Consider the following 17,778-nt stretch of genomic DNA (forward strand, 5'->3'; position numbering starts at 1 on the left):
AAATGACAAATCCCCCAAAAAACCCTGGAGGTAAAAACCATCAGCTCAGCAGCTGGGAGCTGAGTGCTGTTGTAACACACTGGGTAAACACAAGGTCTAAAGGACAAGTGTGTTTATCACAAGATACCCAAGGTGGCTGCCTGCACCAGCAGCTCTGGCATCTCTCAAAGGTCTGGCTCCTGAGTCAGAGGTCTCAGCAAAGGTCACTTGCATAATTGTTTTCCCAACTGAGCCACTGCTGGGTGATCCTCATGCCAGCAGCACAGCTCTGGTGCTTTTCTAAAATTCCTCAGGAGCACTGGCCACTCCAGTCCTCTCCCCCCATGACTCAGTGCTCAGCAGCACATGATCTCTGCACACCGAGCAGTCAAAAAATCTTCCTCCTTTTCCATCCCAGTCATCCTCACCTACCTGTAACTTTTTCCATGAACCACAACCAACATGTGACACAGGATAAACAAACCAGAAGAGACAGCACATTGAAAGTCACTGTGGTAACAACTCATCTCTTAACCCACCCAGAGGTAAGCCCAGTGTAATTCCCATCTCTGGTTTGATCAGTCATTTTTCAAAAACAACAAATTCAAAAGGACAACACTGACAGTCCTGCACTAAACAATCCTGAAAGCTGAAGGTGTCAGTCGTCCCACAGACCCCTCCCCATGCACACTGACATTGTACAATCTGGCAGCTGCAGGGCAGCAGATTTTGTTACTGCTTTCCTGACCTATATAAGTAAACCAATAACCTCAAAGTGAAAGACTCAGTGCTCCTTCACACCTAAACTATTTAGCCCTCTAGATTACAGAATTTTAGAACTGATTGTTTACTAAAGTGATCCATCACTGTCAATGTGAAGCACTTAAGAATTACTCTTTCTGCCCTCAAACTAAACAAAATGGGTTATTTCGCTGCTTTAGCCTGTGCCAGTGCTACACCTTACACCATCAGTCAACTTGTGGAAATACATATGAGAGAACAAAAAGAAAAGGCAAAAAGAAAACAAAAATGGAACTCTCAGAACTTAACAGTGAACAAAATTAAGGACAAAAACCTTAAAACACTCAAAAAAACCCCACTGTTTTAAAGGAGTCTTTCAAACCACTTAAGCTCCTCTAAGCTCCTCTGCTAACAGCCCGAAGGACAAATAGTGAAATAGCACAACAGATTTGTGTCAGGAGGTGGCAAGCCTGGGTGTGAACTGCCTATCATGGAGCTGGGTTTGACAGCAGAATTGGCCACCTCCCAAAAGCTGAAAGCCTGTTTCTGCAGGAGACACTGAAGGCAAGCAGGCAACCCCAGCTCTCCTCTGCCCCCACCCACTTCCTGCTGCAGGTGGTGTCTGGGAGAAACCATGCCTAAAACTCTGCAACCTGTTCCTCTCCTGCAACAGCAGAAGGACTTAAAACCTGGGGGGTTTAAGGCCTTTAAAACCTTTACAAAAGGGAAGGGAGGTCACCTGCTCTCACCTTTACCCACCTCTGCCATGAACTTTGCACCTGTAATAACTGTTCTGCTCCTCCTCCCTCCCCAGCTGTGGAGATGCCAAAGGTATGATGTACTTTTTCTATAAAAATACCATCAGGCTCCTGCAGAGAAACAAATTCAGGCCAGATTAAGTGCAACCAAACAGCCATCTGGCAAGTGTACAAGTGACTTGTACAGTTCCATCAGCTGGATGTGCAGATCCACATTTACATTTAGAAGCCTGAGCAATGCTCTCCTGCTGAAAGCAATCCAGAGAGGGACATGAAAACAAAGGAATCCAGGAGGGTTTGTGGGTAAACAGAGGACTCACAACCCCAATATTTCCCTGCATCAAAAATGAGCATTATATGCAGCAGAGCACACTCTCAACCAAAAAAGACAAAAAAGTATCAGCTGAAATTCATGCAAGTTACCTGAATTTATTCAGTACTGTGTGGAAATGAGAATTCCACAATTCTGACACAAAAAGTTGGGATTGTGTTTGTTTTCACGTTTTTCCTGTTTTCCATTTTTCTTATTTTTCCAAATGAACTGAAGGGTAAATGAGTGGCCCAAAACTTTTAAGGCAAAATGAACACTGAATCAGTGCATATCACAGCTGTAGCTTAACAGCTAGGAAAATGTTTTCTACATTTTACATTTCTTCTTTACAGAAGAAAATGCACTGCCAGAGCCCCTCAAACAAGGTGAGGAAATCCTCTCACTGCTGCTGCCAGGGTGAGGCACATCCACATCATTTCATGCAATCTTTAGAATGGAAATTTGGAATGGAAAGCCAAATCAGGTCCATCATGGTTTAAAGCTCCACGTTACTGTTGGCTCAGTCATGGTAAATGTCTTTGGGAAAAGCTGAATGAAACAGAAGAGCATTCACTGCCATTTTCCTTCTTTTCTGCAAGCTCCTTCTCAAAAAGCTCAGATGTACAGTAATGGTCACTGCAGAGCTTGTGCTGAAAGAAAATATAAATCTAAGTCACAGCTATCAAAATATATCTTAGTTTTGCCTGTTTAAAGAAAATGAATGTTTTTTTCTCTCCCTAAAGCTCTCACCCTACCAGCCCTAAGCCCAGGCAACTTCCATACTTCTACAAGCACACTTAGAACACCTAAACTGATTATTTTTGGAGGGAAAGAGCACGTGGATGGTAAGAAGTTCTGAGGACTGCCAATTGTTCAAGACCACCTGAAAGTGAAACTACATTTTTAGGTATTGAAAACACAACAATCCCATTCCTCTTTCTGAGTTTATCACCAACAATCTTTCCAGATTTTAAAACCTACCCAAGAAGACCTCTCACTCTGAGAGGGTGTTTCCTGCTTTAATTAAAAAGATATAAACTGTGAGGTGAAGAAACAATACAACACTATTAAAATACACAAATAATGTTTTAAAAGTTACTGTGACACCTTCTAAAAGCAGCACTGCACACAAGTAACACAGGCAAAGTTTAACCTCACATCTGCTGATCAACAATGGGAATTTTTTTCTGGACAAAGGAGAGCTGGGTGCCTTTTGCCTCAGGTATAATCAACAAGTAAATGGAGGCAGTGCTGGGCTTTTATGCACTGCACCCACACGACCACCAGTCACTGAATAATAAATGCCAGGCTACTCCATCACTGTAATATGCATGAGCAGGAGGCTGACTCACATCCAGCCAGCTGCAACAAGGCAAACAAAGAGTTTGAAAGTTGTTACTGAAAGGCAAGGTGAGGTTTGTGTTTTCCCTCACTCCACATTAAGCTGTCTATCCAAGGGGGAGATTACTTGTGATTAGAAAGAGTAACAACTTGAGGGGAAGTTGTTTTGACTGAAATATACATTTGAAAGTGGGCTGGAGGAAGGGAGAATGACATAATGATAGTGCCCTAGTTAAAACAGCTGAAAATTAACCTCCCATAATGAAAACAGTGGCCGAGGAGCAGCAGAGCTCCTCACACATTAATCAGGGTGTCGTAGTTCACTGGGTCTCCTTCCCCTCTCTCCACAGCTGTTTGCTCAGCGTGCAGCCAGATCTTTCACCCTTTTATTTCCCCCCTCCAAAGCTGCTCTTAGGAAGATACCCAAGTTTTCGTTTTTCAGGAGCAGAAGACAAGTCTCCCAGGGATAACCCATTAGAGACACGATGCAGAACTAAGCTGGCCCTTTATTTTATCAAGACAATGGTTTCCCTCCTCCTCAAAGACTGATGGCATTATTTGGCCATCTAGCTCTCCACATCATTCAAGGAGATCACAATATTGTTGTAAAGCCAAACCCAAGTGCAGTTTTTATTCAAACATCCGTTCCTCTGCAGGCAGGTGAAGGGAAACAAAGGAAGAGTGAAAAGGATAGATATAAACTTCTCAAGCTCGACATTATAACAAAGCAAGCTAAGATAAATGTGGTTTTCCTTGCAAATGCAGACAGATTAATACGGATAGCATAAATAAATTGCTGTTATAGTCCTAGGGAGAAAATACAGGCCCTCAAACAATAACAAATGTTGCGTGGTTTTAACTGAGTCAATCAGTCAAGAAGTTTTGCTGATCATGGCTGTCCTATAATCAGCTTTCCGTTGTCTAGATTTAATTATTACTTGTGGAAAAGACATCGCGCTGGCACCTGCCACTTTTACTGCTGACACTGACATAGGAAATGGTTTTACCACAAATTACCACCCCCCAGCTCTGTCCAGTTCCAAGCAAGCCCAGAATCGGTGTGATAAATCTGAAACGAAGCAATCAGCGTGACCTTTAGCAGGCTGGCGCGATAAAGCCCAAAAAAAAAAAGCCGTGTTCTGCAGATAATTCACGATTAATGCAGCAGAACTTGCTGCAAACAGTGCTCATAAACGCCCCGACTGGAGTGCGAAACCGCGAGCTGCAGAGCCTTACTTAAAAATTGTCATAAAACCGGAGCTGGTGGGGGTTTGCTGCCTTGTTTTGGGGGGCTCGGGGGAGCTGATGGGGGTTTGGAGCCCTGGTTTGTGGGGCTCAGGGGAGTTGATGGGGATTTGGAGCCCCGTTTTGACGGGCTTGGGGGAGCTGATGGGGGTTTGGAGCCTGTTTTGGGGGGCTCGGGGGAGTTGATGGGGTTTGAAGCTCTGTTAGGGGGTCTCGGGGAGCCCAGCGCCGTGCCGGTGGCCCCGGCAGGGCAGGGAAGGCACCGGGAGCTGCCCAGCACGGCGGGATCGCCCTTGTGAGGCCGGGAGCTCTCAAAGTCACCGCTCCTCCGGGAACCGGCGCTGGTGCTGAGCGCCCGCCGGGGCTGGCGGTACCGAGCGTGTGCCGCGACCTCTGTCCGCCGGCAAGAGGTTACGGGCGGTAATTAACGCACTAATTAGCGAGCGGGACAGCCAGGGCTGCCCCTCAGCCGCAGCCTCCCCGCCGCGGCGGACGCGCACCCGCTGCCTCTCCATCAGCAGCACCGCCCCGCGGCACGGCGGGCACCGTGAGGCGCGGGGGCCGGGGCCGGCGCCCGCAGCGCTGCCCGAGGCCGTACCTCATACTGGATGTACTGCTTCCGCCACTCGGGGGTGATGTGCGCCGCGAGGTGCTCGGCGAACTTCATCCTGCCGCCGCTGCCGCCGCCGCCGCCGGCGGGCCGGGGCCGCGCTCGCTCCGCGCCCGCAGAGCCGCCTCGGCGGCGCCTGGCTGCGAACGGGCGTCGGTAGTGGGGGGCGGGGGGGGTCCGCCGCCACCGCACATGGGCCCCCGCCCGCCCGCCCCGCCACTCCTCAGCCCGCCTCGGGCCTCCTCAGCGCCGCCCCGCCGCTGCCGCCGCCTCCTCGGCCGCCGCCGCCGCCATGTTCGCCACCGCCTCCCGCCGTCACCGCCCGCAGCCAACCGGCACCGGCACCGCGCGGCCCCGGCACCGCCGCCCGCCCACCGCCGCGGGGCGGGGCCTGCGCCCGGCACCGCCCCGGGACCGCCCGCCCGCCCTCGGCACCGCCGTACCGCCGGCCCGGGGCGGGGGCAGCGCCCGGCACCGCCTCGGGACCGCCCCGCGGGGAGGCGCCGTTCCCGCGCCCGCCGCCGGGGGGCGCCGCGGCTCGCGCGGGTCTGGGGTCGGGTCTGGGGCGCGGGAGCGGCACCCGCGACCCCCGGGATGGGCGGGACAGCCCCGGGAATGCGGGACTGCCTGGGGATGGGGATGGGAATGGAGAACGGGGATGGGAATGGGGAATGGGGTGGGATGGGGGGAATGGGAAAGGGTGGGGAAATGGGGGTGGAATGGGAACAGGGATGGGGATGGGAATGGGGAATGGGGCTGGGGATGGGGGTGAGATGGGAAAGGGAATGGGAATGGGAACAGAAATTTGGATGGGAATGGGAACAGGGATGGGAACGGGAATGGGAATGGAAATTGGGATGGGAATGGGAACAGGGATGGGAACAGGAATGGGAATGGGAATGGGGATGGAAATGGAAATGGAAATGGAAATCAGAATGGGAATGGGAATGGAAATTGGGATGGGAATGGAAATGGAAATGGAAATCGGGATGGGAATGGGAATTGGGATGGGAATGGGGATGGATATGGGAATGGGATGAGGACGGGAATGGGAATGGGAATTGGGATGGGGATGGGAGTGGGATGGGGCCAGGAACAGGGATAGGATTGGGAAAGGAGTAGGATGGGATGAAATTGGTACATCATTAAATGTGGAAGCGATGTGATGGAAAGGGAATGAGGTGGAGATGAGGTGAAATGGGAAGGGGAGAAGTGTAGCAGGGAGAGTGGTGCGCATGGGGGAAAAGAAGTGGCAGGATGGGGAGGCATCAAGGAGAGGAAAGACAGAGAACAGGGGTGAAGGTGGGGGAAAGAGTAGGAGAAAGTGCAGGAAAGAGTAAGAGTAAGGATTGAGGAAGGAGGGAAGCTGGGCTGACAGACCACAAAAGACCAGGAGAAAAGGGAAAAAAAAGATATGAGGGGGAAAGAAAGGGGCAGGAGGGGAACAGGAAAATTTTCCAAAAGCTGCATGATCTCCACCTCCTTTGCCCTTATGCTGCCCATCAATGCTGGGCTGGGACAGGGGCAGCAGGGACTCCAGAGCAGCTCTTGGAGCAAACCCACCTGCACAGGGCTGTGTGTACCCCATACAGACACCCCCGGGGCTGGGAATTTGGTACCCACTGGATCATGGCCCGAGGGACCAAACTGGAGCCGCTCCCAACGGGGCTGCAACCCTTGGCTATCCCAAGGATTCTCAGTGGCCCTCACCCTGCCCCTCCCCAGTGGACCAATTTTGGTTTCCTTGAAGCCTCCCAGCCTTTGGTGTGACAGTTTTTAGCTTTTTCCCCACGACCACAAGGTCCCTCCCTGGCAGCCGGAGCATCCCTCCATCCCTCCCCTGCCGCCGGCCGAGCTCGTTCGCTGGGGAGATTTACGGGGCTCCTGTCGCAGGATCCCCGGGAATCCGTGATTTGCGAGGGCTGAGATTCGCCTGCCGCTCGCCGATAGCATCTCTTAATTATGTTTGCAGCCAAGCCTTTAACGAGCAGAGAACTTTGGTGCCCTTGCTGCGACGGCTCACAGCAAGCCTGCCCTGTTCTGGCCCCGGCGCCGTGCCGCAGCTTGACTTTACATTTCGCAGGTCACCGGCTTTTCAATGCCTCACCTTGGCATTGTTATGGGCCTTTCAATGCCTCACCTTGGCATTGTTATCTCTTTTCAATGCCTCACCTTGGCATTGCTATCGCCGTGCCCGATAACATCGCCCCGTGGCTGAGGAGCTGCGGTGTTCCAGCCCCGAGCCTTTGGATGCTGGCGGGCTCCCGGAGATAACTTGCAGCAGGGGGGCAGAAAAGGGGATTAAGAGATAAATATTCTCTTTGTTATTTGCGGGAGGCATTGCCTGGAATACGTGCTGGGGTGTATAATAAATTAATGTCTTCTGATACGACAGCTGGCAAATTTTGTAATGGAAAATAGCCAGTGATCCCCCCCCCCTCCACCCACTTCTCTTTATTTATTTTATATCAATAAATGCTTTTTTTTTGTCATTAAACGAAGACAGATGGTAACAGGGGAGGCAGAGAAGAGGCTGTGTTCTTTGCTCACCATTGCCCTGTAGAAACAGCTCCATTCAAGTATCTGATTGGCAAATCCCTGCCTCCCGTTATCAGACACCCCTTGGGACCACACTGAGCATCCTCGTGTTTCACTGCTCTGCTGGGACCTGGCGCTTTCCAACTCCTCTAAAGGTTTCAAAACTCTCAGCTCAGCATATCCAGGCTTGGGGGAGGAATGCAGGAAGGGAGAGAGGGCAAGGAGAAGCCTTAAATGAAAGAGAAAAGGCCTCCACTATTCATTCTCTCTACTGCCTTCTGCCTACAGCTGGGTGGAGGGCAGGCAGGGGGAATCCAGGCAGCCCTGAGGAGGGATGCTGGTCCCAAAAAATCCTAGTCTTGGGTCTGGATCTCCTCTCCACTGCTCAAATTTGCATCCCAGTCTCTGTACCTTAGGTCTGTATCTACTCCCCATACCTCCCTTGCAGAAGGCTGCCATGTTTTCCTCATCTCTTTCTCTCTTTTTGTTTTTCCATGAAAGAGTTTGCATTGTGATTTCCCCCGTGCTGTTGTACTTAGGGAAAAAAAAATCATAGAAGCAGTGTTATTTGCATTTTGAAAGCAAGCAAGGAGAAGCCGGAGTGGGCTTTCCGCCAGTGCAGTCTGGCACTTGCTTTGTTGGGAGCATATAGAATAATTTATAAATAGCATGGTGGGATTTTTTTAAAATATATAATTATACTTTTAAAGCTTCTGCATCGCTGGGGAAAAGGAGTCTTCAAAAAAGGCTTTAGAAAAGAGAGTCTTGCCGAGGGAAAATTTGCTTTACTGGCATTGATAAAATCACAAAGAGGAGGGTTTTCCATCACAGGAGACAATGCAGGAAACTCGTGGACCTCCTCCCACCTTCTCCCCAGGCAAAGAATTTTAAGAAAGCCTGGATATTTAGGGGATCAGTTTGGCATGGGAGGAAATGCTTTAGGAGCACGACCTTCCCCGGCTCCATGAGCAGAGCAGGATTTGCTGAGCCTGGACTGTGGGGTCAGGGGGATCGGTGTGATTTACAAAATTCCCTTGTTGTTTAGTATCAGTGGGATCTGAGAAGATAAAGTCAACTCTCCACTAAAAACAGGAGAAATTATGCCAAATCCCAGGGGTTTGGGAGCAGCAGCATGTCCCAGCCTTGGTGGGGAGGCATCAGGAGGAGCAAAGGCTGCTCTTTGCATCCTTCATTGCCCTGCCCTGCCCATGTGGTGATTCCTGCTCCAGAGGGACAATCCAGAGGCTTCGCTGCCACTGCCTGGCAAAGAAGACCGGGAACAAATAAATACAGAATTAAAAGCAGGTTGGGAGCAAGCTTGATGTGGAACAACAAGGGAATTGAGTAAATCACACCGAGAGAGGCTGCCCTGACTTCAGGGATCAATAGAGCATCAGCCCTGGGCTGGACACCCCCAGCCCCGAGCCCTCCCATCATCAGATCCATCGACGGCGGTCTTGAGGAACGGGGTCGATCTATCCGATTTCCCAGTGCAAAAATGCACAAATCCCCCGGCAGCCTGAGCTGCAGCCATTGATTTTTCTCACATTTCCTCTCCCTGCTGGCAGAGCACAAGGGTGTGATGATGAGCACCAGGAGCTGGGGGGTCCCAGACCCCGGGGAAGAGGCAGTGCACAAGGTCACACTGGGAGCAGCCCAATCCACTGGGACAGGTCAGGGTGTTCATACTGCCAGGTGAGCTGCTGCAGGGAGTTCTTTAAAGCCAGGAGGAACATCATAATGCACTGGATTGATCTGATTCCAGTGGCAGGGATGTTAGTACCCATCCATCCTCTTCCACACACTGCCCTGGCAGCTTCTGCAGATTTTCCAAGGTCGGCAGGATGATGCTTTCATCCCTGTTTCAGGATGAGACCTGCCAGGAGGGGCTGTGCTTTCCTCCACCTTGGATGCAGCAGGGTCAGTTTGCCCACTGGCTGAATTTGATCCATTAACACTTCTGTAGCTCTATATTCTGTCTCTGTCTGCTGCTTTCTATCTCTTCTCTTCTCTTCTCTTCTCTTCTCTTCTCTTCTCTTCTCTTCTCTTCTCTTCTCTTCTCTTCTCTTCTCTTCTCTTCTCTTCTCTTCTCTTCTCTTCTCTTCTCTTCTCTTCTCTTCTCTTCTCTTCTCTTCTCTTCTCTCTTCCTCTCCTCTCCTCTTCCTCTCCTCTCCTCTCCTCTCCTCTCCTCTCCTCTCCTCTTCTCTTCCTCCTCTTCTCTCCTCTTCACTCTTCCTCTCCTCACTCTTCATCTCCTTTCTCTCTTCCTCTCATCTTAATCCCTCTCTCTCTTCCTTCTCTTCTCTTCTCTTCTCTTCTCTTCTCTTCTCTTCTCTTCTCTTCTCTTCTCTTCTCCGCTCCTCTCGTCTTCTTTGTTTTTCACTTCTACTGTGTTTCTAAATTCACGTCATTCTCTGCCAGGGTGGGAAAAGCATAATATAAAATCTACTATTTATGGCTTTTTACCATAAATCTGATGCTGTGAAAAATACCAACTCTTTGTGTTCAGATAGTGACCCCTTTGCAGGCATATGTGCAAATGAAACATTTCCCACCCTGTTATAACTTACTGCTCTAGCTTGAGTCCATCACAGAGGTGGATATGGACTCGAAATTCCCAACAGAGATGGGGCAGCTCAGGCAGATGTGGGTCTGAGGGCAGTAGCCATGCCCTGCTGAGTTGCATATCACCCCCCCTGCTCTCCTCAAGGCAGGATTTGTCCCATGCATGGCTCTTCCAGCATCCACACACCTGATGTTAAAATCCCAACAACATCACCCTGATTGGGAACCCATCAGTGGGTTTGGCTGCTGCTGAAGCACTCAGGGATGCAGATACAGAGGGTGTTGGGAAGGGTGAAATTTTGACAAGAAAGTTTCACAGACATGGATGTTTAGCAGAAAGATTTTTAAATGTAGAATCTGTTGAAAGAATAGAAATGAAAGCAAGTTTTGATATACAAGAAAATAATTGTTGAGATAGTCTTACTAGATAACTAAGAAGGCAAAGAGTGTGTTAGTTAGAAGGGGTTTTTATGACTTAGAGCAAAAGATAAACTCACTTCAAACAAGATGTTTTTACCAAGCAGAAAGATAGCACAGGCAAACAAGTCACCAAAGTTGCAAGTTGAAAAAAAGTCTCAGACTTTTCCACTGCAAGAAAACTGTAAAACAACTTCTAGCTTAAACTATAATATACTAACTTTTAGTGATTGGAGAACAGTAACATGAATATGGTAATTATAGCAGTTATGATAGGCTATAGGTAATAGTTAAGGTATAGATTGGTTCTACTGTATTAAGATGCTCAGCAAAGAAAAGTCTATAATGCATTGTAACCAAAAGAAAAGTGTATAATGCATTGTAACCTAAACTAAGGGTCTGCAGGCCTGGAGCTGACAGCTGTAGGCACAGCTCTGTCACCCACCACCCTGGAGTGCTGTGACATCTTAGATAGAATAAACTACATTTTAAAGAGCCACCTGGAGTCCTGCATCTCTCATTTAAGCTCTTAAGGGGAAAAGAGCTACTCCTTTTCCAGGAGTGTGCCCTGTGCTGGGAGCAGAGCTGCCCCTGCCCTGGGTCACCTTTCCTGGGCTCACTCACACAGGCAGCAGCTCCTGGAGGCTCACACGTATCCCCTCCTCTCTGCTGAGGTCACAGCAGCATCCTGCCTGGAATCCAGGCCAGGGAATGTGGAATCACCCCTCCTCCCCGTGCATCAGTGCCCCTGCCTGGGGTTTCCAGCAGGGCAGCGTGCCCCGGGAGTCGTGCCAGGGCTCATCCCTCTGTGCTGCCTCAATCCCGGAGCAGATGGGGGGTTTCACACCCTTCCCTGGTGTGTAAGTGATTGCTCCTGGATGCTTTCCAAGCCGCATATATGTGTGTGCCTGCTTTAATTTATGCACGCTTGCTTTGTGTGAGAAGACGGCAGCTGACCAGTGGCTAAGAAAACTGAATGCGCTGAAAAGGTCTAAAATTAGAGAAGGAATAAGAGCTGCTTCCTGCAAGCCCCAGGGCTGCCTGGGCTGCTTCCAGGAGAGCCTGGGAAGTGCTTCCAACCTCCCTGATGCAGCCCTGGGACTGCTGCACTACTGAAGCTGAAGGGAGCCTGTGCCTGCTGCACCTCACCGTGTCCGTAGATTGCCCACCATGCTCTGGGACAGCACAGACATGTCACTCTGATTTTTTAAGATTTTCTAAGCCTTCTGATGTTTACATTCTTGTAGCAAACTTTTTTTTACACACTTTCTGTAAATAACTCATTGTTTTGCATTCTTTTATAGAAGTAAAAAAATTTGGTTTGTCCAGTGTCATTGGAGAGGCCGCACTTTCACCCTCCAATCCACTGTCACTTTTAGAAAACTGTAAATGTTAGAGTCAGAAAATAAACTTCCCTTTTCTTCACCTTGAGAGCAGCAGTGTGTGAGCTCATGTTGTTTCATGTCCTATGGTGACACAGACCCTTATCCCTTTGGGATGCTTTCCAGGGGACAGGGGCTGGTGAAGTGCCAGGTGGCCTTGGGACCATTCCTGTCCTGTTTGCACCAACCTCACCTGCCTTGTTTAATCACGGCCCTGCCTCGCCATCCTGACTGCTGGCCCTTTCCCAGGGAGAGTGAGGAGAGTGAAGGAAAACCCACCAAACAGCAGGAAAGGAGGTGACCTGGTGTAGGATTGATGGTGGTAGGACGGTCAGGACAGATGGAGAGCAGAGATCTCTGCAGCCAGGTCGTGGAATTTGTGGTTTATTGCAAAGGGCCTGGGTGCAGGGCCCTGCTGGGAGCTGCCAGCCACAGCTCAGAGCAGGCCTGAGAGAAGAGAGGGGGAGAGAGGATGAGAGGGTGAGAGAGCAAAAGCATAAGAGAGTAAAAGTGGTAAAAGAGAAAAAGGCAAGAGCTAAGAGACAAGAGGTAAGAGAGCGAAGTTCCCATTACAACACCATAAATCATCTTCTGTGTTGAATATTCCAATTGTCACTAACCAATCTAGTACAATATACAAATCCTATAGCATTTACATACAGTCTATAAGAATCATTACATTACCATACTGTGTTACATTTTAAACCCTAAAAACTCCTCTTTGGGCCCCTTCTGCCAAGCTGTAGGGTCTGCTCTGACCCTTGGGCCTGTCTGCAAGCAGAGGGTGTTGTTTCATTAAAATGGGATTACCTTCAGCTGGCCACGCCATTGTTTTCCAGTTGTTCAGTAACTGAGGCATCTCAAAGCTTGCTTTCATTTCAATCTCGTTTATAGTTTCTATATTCTCAAAATCTTTTGCCAGGCAATCATATTTATAAGGCTTTCCTGTTTCATCTTCCCCAAGAACTTGGGACAAGAAACAGCACCCATGGAGCTGCTGCTGGGTCACACAGCCAATGCCACTGTCACACCAGAGTCACAGCAGGCTGGAAACAGGAAATATTGGCACTTGGTGCATCGATGCTGCAGGCACCAAGCTGCCAAAAACACAATTAAAAAGCTGAGGGAACCTCTCTTTCCTGTGCCACCCCTGTGACACAGAGAAGGACATGCCATGTGTGAGAGCCCATGCCCATGTGTGACACCATGAGCTGGTACATGCTGGAGGATTGTCACTGCAATTCTCCGCACTGAACTTGTGTCCCTTATCCAGCCTGTCAGTAATGGCAACAAAAAGTTGAGTGCCAGAGAGCTTGAGGTGTGTGGTGATAGCTGTGGCAGAGCCTTCTAAAGCTGGCTGGACTACCTAGGAGATTTTGGAAATAGCTTTGTGGGTTTTTTAACAACCTCTGGACTTTATCAAAGTGCATGAAAGGCCACAGGCTTACTATTTGCAAGGGGTGTGGTCAGAGGTTATAGCCAGATGGGAGTAAATATCTTCTCCCCTATGACAGGACTGGAGGAAACAGCCTCAGGTTGCTGCAGAGGAGGTTTAGATTGGATTTTGGGAAACAATTCTTCACTGAAATGAAGAAAGAAACAGGCAAACCAGGTCAGTGGTAGAATCATGGTCCCTAGAATTGTTCAAAAAAAGTGTGGATGTGATGCTTAGGAACATGTTTAATGGTGAACAAGGCAGTCCTGAGTTAGTGGTTGGACCCAGTGGTCTTAGAGGTTTTTCCATCCTGAATGATCCTGTGGTTTTAGGGAAAGCACAGCTGCTCCTGCCAAAGCTGGCCTGACCCTGCCCAGCTTGAGCATCCTTGGGTTCTCAGCTCCTGCTGGTGTCCCCAGTGGGCTGCAGGTGCCAGACATTGTGCCCCAGTCTCTGGGACAGCTCCTGGGACAGCATTAGGCTGGCTGTTCCTCCCTGGAGAGTCTCATTTGGCCTGGAGAAGGAACCACATATCTCAGGGTCATTCCCTCATGCACCAGGCTGAGTGTGAACCATCCACAGGTACCATAACATGCAACTCCAGGTCCTGCAGCCTCAGGACAGATGTCAGATCAGAAAGAATCATTTGAAGAAAGTAGGGATGTATCCCAGAGGTCCTTGTGCCACCAGGGCAGAGAGAGAGGGCAGCACATCAGCTGGGCTCCCATCCCAGCTCTGGATCAGTCCGTGCTGGAGCTCTGTGCTCTGCTGGGGTCTCTGATGGCAGCCTGGCTTTGTCCTCACCGTAGGAATGAGCCCTGGAACCAGCCACACCTATTTGGAACCCCCTGGCACTTCTCAGGGCCTCCAAGCAATGCCAGCAGATTTGGCAAGGGTCACCCTCACAGCCAGAGCCCCATGCCCTGCAGATCCTCTCTGTCTCCAGACATCATCACCATTTTCACAAGCATGGCAGGAATTAGCCTAAAACCCTTTCCTGGCTAACAGGGGCCACTGAATGGTGACATGGAGGGGACACTGGGTGTCGCCTTCCTCTGAGCCACCAGGGCATGCTGACCTGCAGCCCGAGCCATGCTGTGGGAAATAGTAAAGGTAAGAAGATTTTGAGGAAGTTGAGAAAAGTGGGCTTTAGAAATAGAAAGAATAGAAAACTCAGAACTAGTGTATCGTGTATTGTTAGTAGAAAGCAGACAAGCAAGCATTGTGTGAAGCAGGTGTATGTGTGCCTTTAGTAACTGGCTGAAACAATTGTCTGGAATTTTTAGCAATGTGCTGTTGGCTAGAAAGTTTTTAAAGTGCTCTGTAACAAAGAAATCTTTAGCTGCTGCTGGTTGTACTTTGCCATATTTCTATTGTCTCAGCCATGTAATGAGGCTGATGCTGCAAATAAAACTTAAAGAACATAACCCTGTCTTGTCCATGAAAAGAAAACTCCCCAACACACCATTCCTGCTCTATTTCACAGCCAAAACGAGCCATAAATCCCCCTGCACAGAGCTGGAAGGTGCAATTGCTCTTCTGTGGTGCAGGTTTTATCTTGTGCGACTCGTGGCATCACGTGAGGGAAATCTGTAAGTAAAAGTCAGGCTGGAGCCATTTATAACAGCAGCACTGTGATTGTTCCTCCTGACAGCTGCAATTACAGGCACTCCCTTCCATCCCTGCACGCTGGGGGAGAGCAGAGCCAGCACCAGGAGCAGCTTTTCCAGAGCTGCATCCCTGCCAGAATGGACCTTGTCACTCACAGGGATGCAGGGATCACTCAGGGAGGGCTCGGGGAAGAATGTGGGATGGGGGTAACCCCCAGCAAGGAGGGATACAGGGTGTAAGGAAAGCTCATCAGGTGGTGTTCACTTCCATGGAGAAGACAGAGGACAGGGGATTTGTGGCATTCACATTCCCTGGACATGATCCCTTCACCCAGGGTTTCTCTCCTGGGAAGCCAAGGAGCCTCAGAGAAAAAGAAAACAATTCTTATCTCATTTGCTTCTCCTGTGTTGTGCTCATGTGGAGTGTGTTTAAAGATTGTTTTACCCACAGGTGATTGCTTAATTAAACTCCAGTGTGAGTTGTTTTAACTCATTGGCCAATCAGGGCCAAGCTGTGTCGGGACTCTGGAAAGAGTAATGAGTTTTTATTATTATCTTTTCAGTGTTCAGTAAGTATCGTTTCTGTATTCTTTAGTATAATACAGTACAATATTCTTTAATATAATATAGTATAATAAAGTAATAAATTAACCTTCTAACAAGGTAAAGTCTAGCAGTGACAAATTACTCATCAATGTGAACCAAGGGGGAGCTGACAAGAAGCAGGGAATGTGGAAGTGGCAGCCTCAGCTGGGCTTTCCTGCTGAACACCTCAGCTCTGTCTTCTCTACACAGTTTCTGGGCAACTGAAACCTCCAAATTGAGCTAAATTTCATCATTATCCTGCTGAAAAACCCCTCGCATAAGAAGTGACTTTTACTTTTGCTCTTTTCGGTGAATAACACAGTGGGGTTTGTTCCACAGCTAAGGGCTCTGCTGTGGTTGTTGTGTGGTGACCCCACCACATCCCTGAGCTGCCTATTCCAGTGTCTTCTTTTCCTGAAGAAATTTTTCCTTATACCTAACCTGAACATCTCCTAGTGCAGCTGGAGGCCATTTCCTCTCGTCCTGTCTCTTGCAACCTGGAGTAGAGATTAATCTCTGCCTAGCCACAGCCTCCTCTTAGGGAGTTATAGAGAGCAGTAAGGTCTCCTCTGACCCTCCAGGTCAAACAGACAGATTTTCCTGCTGGAAAAGGAAAAAAAATATATATATATATAGAAGAAGCAGGAGGCTGAATGAAATGAAACAAAAAGAAAATTTTTTTGTGTTTGCTTCACACCACACAAAACACTCTAGCTCAACCAAACCAAAATTTCTCCTTTTCATTTCCATTTAGAAAACAGAATACACACAATATTTCACCTAGCTGCACCAAACCAAAAGGACTCAGTGCTGAGATATCTCTCTCCACAGAAAGATTCGCTATTTGCTCAGCTCCAGCTGCAACCTTTGAACCTCTGTGTTGCAACCACACTGGTGCTGATGTCAGCCCAGCAGGGCTTGGGGCGTGCTTGGGGACCAGTGCTCAGCACCTGCCAGAGGAGTTTTTCCATCAGAGGTTTAATGATATGCTAGGAGAAGGCAGATTTATGCACCTCTGAGGGGGGTTATGCATTGCTCCTGATTTGTATTCAGCACGGCGCAGGAATTTATGGAAGGAGGGGATCGATGTTTTATTGATATCTAAAAAAACCTATATGATGGATGTGCTAATTGCACATTTTTTCTCCCGGACTCCCTTTATTACACACAAACAAATGGCCCTGCTGCTTTAACAAATGCAGGGAAAATGTGCCACAGAGCCAGACTCCTTGGAGGTGATGCATGAGAGGGGGCCTGGCTAATGCCAGGGCAGAGACCTCAGTTCTTTTTTTAACCTCTTCCCTAGCCAGCATTGAATTTTGCTTTCCTGTGACTCCATTTCCATTTCATGGAAACTAGGGCCATGCTGTGGGGTCCTGGCTGCTACAGCAGGTGTTGGTTCCCAGAAATACTGATTAAGTTGTGCATTTGCTGTGCCTTGCTGAGAGGGGATGCACAGGGGAAGAAGGAGCAGGGGTTTTATCTCTGCTAAAGCAGTGAGTGCAGAGGAAAGGGGCAGAGCTCAGTGGTTGTCCCCCCTCCTCCCTCTCCTCCTGCAGGGGTGAAGGTGAGCCAGGAGCTGTGATTTGTGTAGCAACAGATGTAAAAAATCAATATTCCTACAGGAAATCAGAGGCACGCAGTGCCCTGCAGTGCTCCAGCCAGGGAAGGAGGGTGGCTCTGCTCAATGCAGAGCTCTGTGCTCTGGGCTTTGCCTTCTGCACAAACCATGTGGGATTTGGGGAGCCACCAAAACAGGAACAGGACAAAGAGCAGATACATGAGGTCGTCACAGCATGGAACAGAAGGTGGGGTAAAGCACAGAGCCCCAGGCATCGCACCCGAGCGCTGCCTGCCCCAAACTGGCACAGCTTGGGTTTTCACAGTGTGAGGAATTTGTCGTCTTGGGGGCCAGGGAAAAAGTTCTCAGCCATTAACCTCGTGTTCTGCCAAGAAATGGCTTTGGCAGGCAGCTGCCACCCACGCAGCTCCGGGCTCCCTGCACAGGCAGGGTGTGGGGTGCTGGCTTTGACAGGGCTTGGCGGTGCCCTGCAGGGATGTTTGGCAAAGGCTCAGGCAGGAGTGAGTCCCTCATGCCCTGGCAGGAGGATGGTGGGAGGCACAAAGGGGAGGAGGGTTCTCCCCGTGGGACATTGGTGCCAAATCACCCAAAAAGTGATGAGGGAGAAAGAAAAGGAGAGAGGCAGGATGAGAACATGTGCAATGGGTAGCCTGGAGGAGCTCAGGGGACAGGAGGGGACA

At 49.4% G+C, this 17,778-nt stretch overlaps 1 protein-coding gene across 2 annotated transcripts in view; it reads right to left on the bottom strand.

Annotated features, from left to right (window-relative positions):
- The window catches only part of XPR1 (xenotropic and polytropic retrovirus receptor 1), a 107,496-nt gene extending 102,337 nt beyond the window's left edge, over window positions 1-5,159 (bottom strand). Inside the window, exon 1 of one of the 2 annotated variants that reach the window (XM_064720481.1) lies at window positions 4,973-5,157. In XM_064720481.1, coding sequence (XP_064576551.1) covers window positions 4,973-5,041 — 69 coding nt within the window. In that variant the 5' untranslated portion in view covers window positions 5,042-5,157. Of the gene's footprint in view, window positions 1-4,972 lie in introns of both variants that reach the window. The other variant, XM_064720480.1, reaches the window with a different exon arrangement.
- Window positions 5,160-17,778: the final 12,619 nt, after the last annotated feature.

This window comes from Zonotrichia leucophrys, chromosome 8 (assembly GCF_028769735.1).
Source record: "Zonotrichia leucophrys gambelii isolate GWCS_2022_RI chromosome 8, RI_Zleu_2.0, whole genome shotgun sequence".
Classification (NCBI taxonomy): Eukaryota; Metazoa; Chordata; class Aves; order Passeriformes; family Passerellidae; genus Zonotrichia; species Zonotrichia leucophrys.